The 10,790-nt window shown below is 44.6% G+C and overlaps 1 protein-coding gene across 1 annotated transcript; it reads right to left on the bottom strand.

Moving 5' to 3' along the window:
- Window positions 1-1,503: 1,503 nt before the first annotated feature.
- On the bottom strand, window positions 1,504-10,420 carry ism2b (isthmin 2b). Its single transcript, XM_029141074.3, has 6 exons — window positions 9,698-10,420; window positions 6,445-6,693; window positions 5,669-5,993; window positions 4,026-4,160; window positions 3,872-3,940; window positions 1,504-3,697 (listed from the first exon to the last, which is right to left on the bottom strand). Exons 1-6 carry the CDS (start codon window positions 9,803-9,805, stop codon window positions 3,180-3,182), a joined length of 1,404 nt encoding a protein of 467 aa, XP_028996907.1. The 5' UTR covers window positions 9,806-10,420; the 3' UTR covers window positions 1,504-3,179.
- Window positions 10,421-10,790: the final 370 nt, after the last annotated feature.

The following is a 10,790-nucleotide window of genomic DNA, read 5'->3' as shown; positions in this document are numbered from 1 at the left end:
TGTGTCAAGATGGAATGAGGATAAGCCTAACTCCGGATTATCCATCCGATCCTTATAAGCCACGCAGCTATAGCCGCGAAATCACGTGACAAGAATGGGTTTGTTAGCATTAATGCTGCATGTGTTTCCATGATGCCTTCACTGAACTCCTCTGTGAGCGCGTGTTTGTTTGTGTGGGGTTCCTCTCGTAGCAGGCCGAGGGAGGGTGGGGTGGGGTTGGGGCCTGTAACGGGAGCAGCCAGGGACTTGAAGGGCCGTGTTGTTTGCAGGTCGAGCAGCCACGGTACACCCAGAGGAAATCTCATGTTCCTGCCAGTCTACAAAAGTAAACAGATCTGTGACCACCGAGCTCTGGCACCGCTCCTGGGCCACCAGCGCTATGACTAAAGCAATGAATCACATCACACAAACATTTACCAGTTCAAATGCAAGCGTACTGGGAAGCGTGCGTCAGGTTTAGATGGCAATAGGATATTTTCCCCATTCTCTAAATGAAATAATTCATACAACGTTAAAAGGCCTAACGTTGGCCTGCTCTGACTTCTGTGTAACCGCATTGTGCTCCCTCAGTGACACGACGCACATGCTCTCCACTAGCTGTGAAGTGTGTTCAAGCGGGATTTGGAAAGGCATCCGCCTGGGACCTCTTGCTTCATTCACTATTTCAGATAACATCTCTCAGCCACAGAGGTTTGAAACCTCCTTTCTCTTTCATGTTTCTTTTTTTCCCCCCGCTCTCCTGTTTTGCCTCGCTCCGCTTTCTCCTCTGCCCGCACATCTGTGGTTATTTATCTGTTATTCTGCAGCAACAATGTGGTCAACATGTGTTTGGCTTCCTTCCACTCATCTGTAGTCAACTTCGGCATCATTGGAAGACCATAGAAGACCTACCAAGCTCCTTACCATGAATACAGCAAGTGGATGTCAACCCTGACAGATGGATCTTAAAGCATTTGCAAATGATGTTGATATAACGTCCCCCCATGTCTCCTTATACTTGTCTTGGGCAAAGAGAGTAGCATGTGAAGGGGAGTTATCATAACCTGCAGGTATTACAATATCTAAAGGAAAGACTTTGGTTTGCCTAAGCCTGTGGATTTGCATTTCCTGACCTTTGAACTTTAAATCTCAAGGTAATTTAATTGTCTGGAAAGAGGATCCCCTCAGACAGCTCCATGGCTGCAGCAGAGAGACGGGACGTGATGGTGGATTGGAACCTCAGCTACAGTACTTACTTTGTACAACACTTTGTCTAATATAGTCACTTCACTTAGAACTTAACTTCTATCTATCGAATCAAATCCTGTGGATGCTGGTGTCAGGATCCACTGATGTTGGTGCTGTAAGTGAAGCCAGTTGCTTTCTACGAATGCTTGCTTCTGTGGGAGGAAAACCCACCGAAAACTGTTCTCGAGGAATTTTGCTCTGCAGTGCTTTGCTCTACTTGGCTCCGCACAGTGTCTACAGTGTGGGAAGTGAAAGGACACATTCTAAAGTCAGATGATGAATGCAATATCTTTATATTTATTTCTTCATCATAATTGCAACAACGTATTCATACACAACTGTGGTACACAGGATAACACTTGAAGTTGCTGTATGTGGTGATAAGAGGAGAGATGTTTCCCTTTTAACAATGCGTCCCTTCATGTTTCAGTCCAAATAGTGCACCGTGTTGAGTACAGTCACTTCAAAGCTTCAGCAAACTTAAAAAAAGAGAGAACAGACAAATAAATACTGTACAACACCATATATGTAATACTAGATTCAGAATCACACAGGGTCATGCTTTTCGAACTCAACACAACTTATTTATGCACTTTCTCAGAACAATGCAGCATCTCTGGCAAGTCTCCCTTCACCATAACACTTTCATCAATCAACACACGGTGAACATGAGTACATTTTAATATACCATTTGTTGATATATATATATATCTTAAATAAAGTGCCTTCCTTTAAAACTAGTGATTCCAAAATGTAAATGCATGACTTGCATAAACAAATGTGGAAGCAGAATTCCTGAAATTTGGAGCATTGAGTGTGATTGGATAGAAAGGGCAGCTTCTAGAGTAATAAGGTTTAAGATCACTGCCACTGCTGCTGGTGGAGAATCTAATACTGTTACAAAATTACAACTGCCTTGGCTAGCATTAAAAATCAGCCATCATTCATCTGCACCATGTCTTATACTAGGTTTCTATGGTGCTTTCACCATTATTCACAATGTGACCTCTCATATATGTTTATTTAAGTAAGTCTGCCCTTGCTATCCAATCAACTTCTGTACATAAACCCAAAGAGACCTTCTGCTGCTCTGGAATAAGGGTTCCAACTCCAGTACACTTTGCACAAGGTCCAATAGTGGTCCACTGTCGAGGTAAATGAATAAATGCATCATGGTCAGTTAGTCCCCCTGAGAACATTGTAGACACGTCTATGTGCACAATCTACTCACTGCAGAACTTGTGTGTTTCTACCGAGGAGGCTGGATCTACACAGGCACCAACCGCGTAATTTGTAACTCTTTGGCACCCCACATTATATGGTATACTTTTGTTGCTTTGAAAATATTAGGAAAGTATCTCCATCTATGTGACAAACACTTGTGACAACATGGATTACTGGCCATTAGTCTCTGTAGCAACACAACTGCATGTATCAAACGATTCTAGCTTCCTTCCCTCGTAACTTATTCTAAAGTTTGTTTGTAATGTCTGATGATGAAACGTGGATTACTGTGTCCCCTGTTGTAGCAGCAATTTTTGGAAAATACACTTGCTCGACTGTGTCCATGCGTGTGTTTGGTTCATCAATATAGCCACCTCACAGTCACACATTTAAAACCAGGAAGAGCAGGATGTACTGAATATGAAGAGAGAGCTGGATGTCATGCTGGATGTTTGGGAGGTTGGGGAGCGATAGGACAACACTGCTTTTCTCCACTGACATTAAGTCCTTCAACTGAGTCAAGCATGATATCAGGATACTGCCTAAAGTTGACACCATCAGATCTACACCCCGAAAATGCCCCAATCGCAAATATGCATTTCTTCTGAATGGATTTGTAATAACTGATGCACATTTAATTTGATCTATTTTAGGATTTTAAGACACACAGTCCCTGCTCAGATTAGGATTGGGCTCTTTGATGCTCAAAGTGAGGTGGGTGTGTTCCCTCAGTATTCCCTGGCCTCTTCCAATTCGTTCATAAACACGTCTTCGTGGGGGTTTTCTGCGCAGCTCAGCCCATTGTTCGGTGGCCGCACCACATGGAAACGACTCCAATCCCCCTTGCACAGGATCCACGGCAGAACATCCACCTTGAAATGCAGCTCGGGCGAGAACTCGGTGCTGATGAGGTTTGGTGTGCCTGCACCTTTGCCCCGTGTGATCAGCCGCCCACGATCGTCATAGCAACAATGCTGGGCCGCAAGCGTGGACGAGTCACTAGAAAGTGCTGAGCGGATGCAGCTTCGAGCTGATGGCTTGTATATGTCCAGGCGCTCCTTCGGGCCGCTGGCATCGCGCCATCGGAACTGCCGGCCATGTTTCTCGTCATAGGTGCTCACTACAGTGTAGGCCACCTCAGAGGGGTAGGAGCAGGGGCAGCTGGGCAACTCAGACAACACCTGCTGGAGATACCGCTGGAGGAACTCGCTCTTACACTGCAGCCACTTCTCACAGCTGTCCACATCTATTTCACAGAGGAAAGCACACAAACAACTTAACCCTGATGTGCATCAATTAATTCTATCACACTTCAGTTGCCAAGGGGCTTCATTTAATTATATCTCTATATATATGTTAAGCCACAGGCAGAATCGTGGATTGTAGAATTAATCTGCTGCATTTAGTGAGTTAGACCCACCTGTTCCAAATGGCTCTGTGCCATTCTCCATCTCAAAAGGGAAAGGCTCCACCACAGTGTTAAGGTCACCTGCAAACAGAACAGTCGCACGTGAGCCTTCTTTAAATGGGGGGGAATGGGGGAAGCAGAATTTCAAGTGCAAGTGTAACCTCACCAGGACAAGGATCCAGGTCACACTTAGAGGACTCTGTCAGAGTGCAGGAGTAGCCACAGGACTTGGTCCTTTTCCTTTCACCATGTCCACATGTCACTGAACAGGCAGTCCAGGGTGACCACTCCTCTGTCTCCTCTGCTGGGCAGAAACCAAAATTCAAACACTAACTCATCTTCACTAGTACATCTGGGATACGTGTCACAGGTATTAAGACCTATGCTGCAAATAGGAGTTAATCAGATTATTTTCACGTTAAAGCTCATTGTGATTCAGACATTGCAAAGGTTAGGGTTAGCAGCTTCAAAACATTAAATGAGGTCATAATATACGGTAGATCTGAAAACCCCACAAATCAACTGTGTTGAAGTGAACTTGGCTTGTGTCTAATCTAAAATACATTTTCAGTGTTTCTTGACTGCTTCAGTCCATATAAAATGGACCTTTCCCATGCAAACCCATATTCTTTTTAAGACGGCTACAGTAAAATTAGAGAGAAAGAAGCTATGCTGTGGCTGTCCGCCTCCGCACCATGTTTCCTTGTGGTGTTAATAACACTGAGAACAAGTCTTTCTTAATTAAAGGCGAGGTGTGTGCAGAAATACCAGCTTGGGTGTAGCGAGCGCCCAATTTTACTTTGTGGGCACTGCCAACTTGCCATGTGGCCATACGGGAATGAGGTCTCAGGAGAGTTTTAATTACAGAAGAAGCTAAGCCAGACATCCTTGATTTATGTTCTCTAAGTCTTTAGATGTGACCAGTTGATGGGCATTGTTGACCCTTGCTGGCTTGTCTACATTCACAAAGCTTAATTAGACAGAGTTCATGTTTCTATATGTATAGGAAATGAGCTCAAGTTGGGTTTCCCTACAGTAAAACATATTTAAGCTTTTAGACACCTGCTTGAACAGTATGAAATTAAACTACAACTCCACATGCAAGAACAAAAAAGATAAATCAATTCTGCATGGATTTGGGTCCTTTCTTTGGCGATGTGCACCTATCTCTCACGTATCTCACTACTTAATTCATATGCTTTACCATTAAATAAGGGGTCAAGCTGGGAGATGGTCTTTCCCACCAAAAAACGAGAGAATTAAAAGGGGAAGAAGAGCAGTAAAAGTTATGCAGAGCCATAAAAGCCCCCTGAAATTCTTGAACTGATTCAAAAGCTGAGCCGCAGAGGGCAGTGAGGGCCGCCAGGGCCTGTTGTGTGGGGGGGTTAAGGGGTCCCAGGGAAGGATGAAAGGGTCGGCCGAATGGCCCCTGTCATTCTTTGTTCCCAATCTGCCCTCTAATTGTCCACAAGCAGAGGGCTGTTTTGTTCCAGGGAACAGTGCCGGCCTCACGCTGCCATTAGCGAGCGCATTGGACCCATCTTCAAAAGGCAGACCTCTGCGACCAGCACGACCAGTGTCGACTTCAAAGTGCCCCTAACCCACAAAGTCCTGATGGTCGAGTGCTCATGCTGTCTCACATGTTGGCATCATTTACTTCCTGAATGTGAAGCCACTCTGTTGTTTTATCTCCCTGCATTGTTCTTTCACCCTGTATTTACATGTTTGTGTTTGTCATGATAAATTGAATCATGCATTTTTCTCTTGGGTAAAGAAATTTTATAGTATAGAACTTTATGCATAACTGACCATAGTAGCTCTGCATAGGATCCAAGCCTTCATTCCAACGAGCATCCCAGTCTCCACCTACTCCACTGGGCACAGGCTCCTCACTGCCATAATCCAGGGAGTAATCTTCCTCCTCCTCTTCCTCACCAGTTTCCTCAATGCCTGACCGACTGTTGCTCTCCTCGCCAGAATCAGCATCTGTATAGCTCCAGAAAAGGGGCCAGAAAAGCTTCTTGCCTCCAAGCAAATCCACTGTGGAAGAGGAAGAAGAGGGCAGCCAGTCTTTCTCCTTGGCCAGGTCCATCTCTACCTCCATCTGAGGATCATCCACCACCTCAATGGTTACCTACATCAAAAGAGAAAGAAAAAAAAAAGAAAAAGAAATAACATTAAATGACTGGTTAACATAATATACTAAAGAATAAAATGTGCATTGTTGCTGCCTTACAGTAACTCGGCATTTGCCATTAACTTGCCATTGTGTCATTGGAGCACTAGGTGACAGGCACTTATCAGGAAACCAACCATCTTAAATCTGTGTAATTTTGTGCTCAAAGAACCAGAACTACCAGAAGCTTCGTCAGTCAATCAGAGTTGAGCATGAGCATTCGGCCAACCAAACGATCCCCTCAGAGGATTTGTTCAGAAGAACTACCTCACATAACCTAAATATGACTCATCTTGGATGCTGCATTACCTCCAAAGGCCCACTTAATCTGATGTGAGGATTTCTTTTTTAAATTAAAGGGAAAAGGACAGATGTGTATTCTGTCAAATGTAAACATCTCCCCTCTCACCTGTATGTTGGGATTTTGTGCGTTGATGTCAGCGTTGGCCAGGTCCGGAAAGTTTTTGAGATCGAGAATGAATGGTTGGGTCTCCTCCTCAGGTTCTGGCTGTGGAAGAACTTCAGTGGAGTGGTGTTGGTGGTGTGACCATCTCCTTTGCTGGCTGTGCGATTCAGGCAGACTTTGCACCTGATTCTGTTGCTCGAGGGTCTCAGGGACATATTGGACCCCACCACTGTGATTTGGGTGGCCATGACCCTGGAGGAATGTACAAAAAAGCACTTTCAACTCCTATCCTGAATCTATGCCAACTGTGTACAATCCTTAACTTAAATAATGTCAACAATGAGCGTAATGAGAACGGCGCAAAGCAGCCACTGGGATAAACTCAATAGTTAGAGGTAATGGCATATATGATTTATAGTTTGCCATTGAAGTGTGTGTAAACAATTAGTACTATCTACATCTTCATAGCTTGGTCAGCAATTCCAAAGAGCCTCTGAGGCATCCAACTAAGCAGCCAAGTGACCAACCAGCCCTCGTTCATTTCATTCTCTTTTTCTCCCCCCACAACAGTCATGGCATCCAGGCCATAGACAAAGAGAGGCCTGTGCCAGAGAGATCCTCTTTTAGCTTTAATGAGAGGGCCTGGGAGGCGTGGGACCCCTAGGCTGTTGCAAGTGTGTCTCAACCTGCTGAGCTGCCACCACTACGGTCACCACCACTAACTCTGACCTTTCAGGGTTTACTTTACCAAGACAGAGTAAGCATTATTAAGGAGATGCTGATTCCTAATGACAATATTATGGTGGGAATTGTAAATATGTGAGCTCTATTTTCTATTATAACTGTTCGTTTCGTATATAACATGACATCTGTTTCATGTCTACACTGGTCAAAAGCAAAATCCAAACTCTGTAACAAACCCTTGTGGGCCATTCAGTTACGTCCACATCAACCTGAATATGCTAAATTGACCCAAACACATGCTTGGACAAGACGTTGAGTTTGGCGCTCAGCCAGTTTGCGGTCTACTCTGAGAAAACCAGTGGCACTTGGAGGAAAAGAAATGTCTGAATTAATGACCAGACGGTCGTTGATTTATAGTTGTAGCCTCTGGAAGGGGGCGTGCGATTCACTGACTGCCTGTGATTGTCCCATAAAGTTGTGGTCAGTCAAATCTGAGTGAACACTTAATGCTTGTTTGAAGGAAAAGCCTGTCAAGCATGATAAATGATGGATGGAGAAAAATTGGCACCTTCCCCAGATATCTGTAAACTGGTAATGACAGGTAGATATCCTTTGAGGGATATTTAGCTCTAAATTAGTAATAGGATTGCAACATACATACATTTAATCTACTACGTTTGACTACATTGTTTAGAAGTAAACCTTTCAGTAGCTTTACTGATTCTCAACTTCTATCTAAGTCTGTTGCCCAGTTTAATGATTTTCCTGAATCAATTCTTTAAAACCTTTCCTACTAAGTGCATTGCCTCAAATCCGACCATCATTGAACATACACACCTAACATTCATATGCTCTAATACCTGACGCACACATTCAGACAAGAAGCGAGTCCAAAGTCATGACAGAGGCCACATACTTTCACACCCTCCTCATCTCATCTTGTTACACATCTGGATCCTGTATTCTTTTGCCTGTATATCACTCTCCTCCTCCTTTCTACCTCCCCTTTGTTGTCTCTGATCCTACTCTGCTCCTCTCAGTAGTAAGGCTCTTCTGATCAAAGGTCTGATGGCTGATGGCATGTGGAGTGTTTAACAGGGAGACTATATGGATGCAGCAGGGGGCCATACCCTGGTCTGGAGACTCCTCTCACACAAACATCACTAATAAATCCAGCAAATCCACGCTTCTAGCAGATAAATCTGTTGCTTATTCGAGTGAATGAAAAGAGTGAATCCATATTATGCTACTGTCCGCACTACTACTGATAGTGACATACATTCAGTGGGTCAGGAGACTATATGGGGGCCTGGGATCCGGTGGGCCTGGGGGCGGCCTGGGAAGGTCAGGCAGTGTGGCAGTCCTGATTTATGTGCTGCAGATATCAAAGGCCTCTGCACTTGGCTGTTTCCAAACCATTACAGAAGGACATTAAAGTAGAAAGCTGAAAATTGTTTGAAGCTTCAGAGATCGGGTTGGGTTGTGCAGGACAAACAGGTCGCGATATTTGGAGAAGAGGCCATTTCAACACAAACCCCACCTCCTCCCCCTCTTCTCCTCTTCTTCTTTCACAGATGGAGGTAAAACCAAAAACAGGAAATTCCACATTAACACAAAAAGAGCCCAAGTAAACAATCGGATGAATGACACTTGACCCCAGCAACAGTGTGAGATGCAGAGTGTTTGCCTCATTCTTGTTACATAAGAGTCTTGTTACTGGGCACCCTCTTTATTGAGCCTCCCCTCCTTTGTCTCTCCTCCTCTGCTAACCTCACCCTACCCACCCAACCTACAGAGGTGCATCAGGGAGGTCACGGCCAAAGCTGCAAACTATGGCCTTTTGGTGAGCGAAGTTACCAGTCACACAGGCCGCAGTGATTCTTCTTCTCTCGTCCTCACTACTCATTTCCTTCTCCTCTTCCCTCCCTCTTTTTCCACTCGCTGTCTCTTTCTGCCTTGACATCAATCAGATAGATGATGAGAGAGAGAGAGAGAGAGTCCCAATAGGGCTTCTATGGGAGGCCACACAAGAAGGAGCGAGTTCCAAGGCGAAAGCTGAACTCTGACACAAACACACACAAACAGACTTTGATATCCAAATATGTCTGTGTTGAACACAAACACCGAGCAGACACTGCACATGATATGAATGTGTTTGTGATGAGAAAATGAGAAAACCTAATTATTTAATAGAAACTGACCAACAAAAAATGTAATATTAATTTACAAACAGTTAGTAAAAATATTCTATTCTTACTCTTATCTTTGTGTTGCCTTAATTTTCTGCATGACTTTTATATGTTACATGTTTGGGTGTAAAGTCTTCTATGAAATGTTTGTACGAGACTATGAAAGATAATGAAATATATTTCAACGTTTAAAACTAATTGATGGTGAAGAATAGCCATTAGCATTCTTCACCATCAATGAGGCATTAGCTAGCAGATGCTAAACCGGCATTTTGTCACCGGCAGCAGGTGGGTTTTTTAAGACATTTGGGTTCTGGGTTTTAGTTCCTAAAAACCTAAGCTACTAAAAGACAAATGTGATAAAATATCGGAGGAAAACTTACCTTGTGGGCAACACCTTTGTGTCTTGTAGGAAACCCAGTCCCCAAAGTAACAAGTACCGACCAGAGCACGAGGAGCATCTGAAATCTCCGCGCGACCTCCCGCCGCATCTTCTCTACTTCAAAGTGTCCAGTGAAGGTCGCTGAAACTAGCTTAACTCTGTCTAAATTAACCCGTTGGTCGAGCGAAAACGGTCGTTTTCTCCCAGTAACTTTGACTCGTGAAGTTTCTTTGCCCTGTCAGTTTCGCGTTCTCTCACTTTATGAAGACGCGCTCGCGCGCCCTGAGGTGTGCCGCGTGCGATCCATATCTGACGCCAGCGCCTCGCGCAGCAACTGTCAGTCCGTGAAGCGGCTCGAGCTCAGCGCTTCTCCTCCCCATAAAAAGCCGCAACGTGACGAGCTTTAAGCACCGGAGAGGATCTCCCCGTCCGCACCGGCGCCCTCTTATTCAGCTACTTTAGTCTGAGTCACTCCATCGTGGGTGGGTGGGTTTTCTTCCAGTGCGTTGACATCTGGAGCACGCAGTCCGCTGTCTATCTGTCGGGTTAATCCATTATCCAGCTGAAGTGGATCCACGGGCTGTGCGTGTTCGGGTGCGCACCGCAACCAGCCAACCGGTTTCGGTAACCGCGTCTTTTACGCACGCATTCGTAGCGTTGATGCTGGAGGAGCTGGGGGTGGGATGCTCATTGCTCACAGCTGTGCGGAGGGAGGTGCGTGGGGCCGCTGAGGTTCTTTTGATAAGACGCAAAGTTTACTTTAACCCGCAACAGGCCGAAGGCACAAGATTTAAAGTTGACATCAACTCAGTCACTCATTAAAATGCATCTGATGTAGGTCTGTGGACTTGAATGAGATGTTTTGCAGTAAAATGCTCCATCGGTGCCCTGTGGAGTAATTCTCTTTATTTTGAGTGTCTTAAATCATATGTTATTTTCTTAAGGCTTGTTTTCCGTAAACAAGTTATTATCTTATCCCAACTAGTAAACTGCTTCACAAAAATACCATTTCAAGACGGTAAGGAATGACTGGGCAATGTGGAATGTTGTGTAATGGCAGGATGTCAATGACTTATCAGTCAAAGGGCCTTTAT

The sequence above is a fragment of the Betta splendens genome, chromosome 24, assembly GCF_900634795.4.
Source record: "Betta splendens chromosome 24, fBetSpl5.4, whole genome shotgun sequence".
NCBI classification, from domain to species: Eukaryota; Metazoa; Chordata; class Actinopteri; order Anabantiformes; family Osphronemidae; genus Betta; species Betta splendens.
The sequence above is the reverse complement of the archived record's forward strand: the minus strand, read 5'-3'. Positions and strand labels throughout refer to the sequence as shown.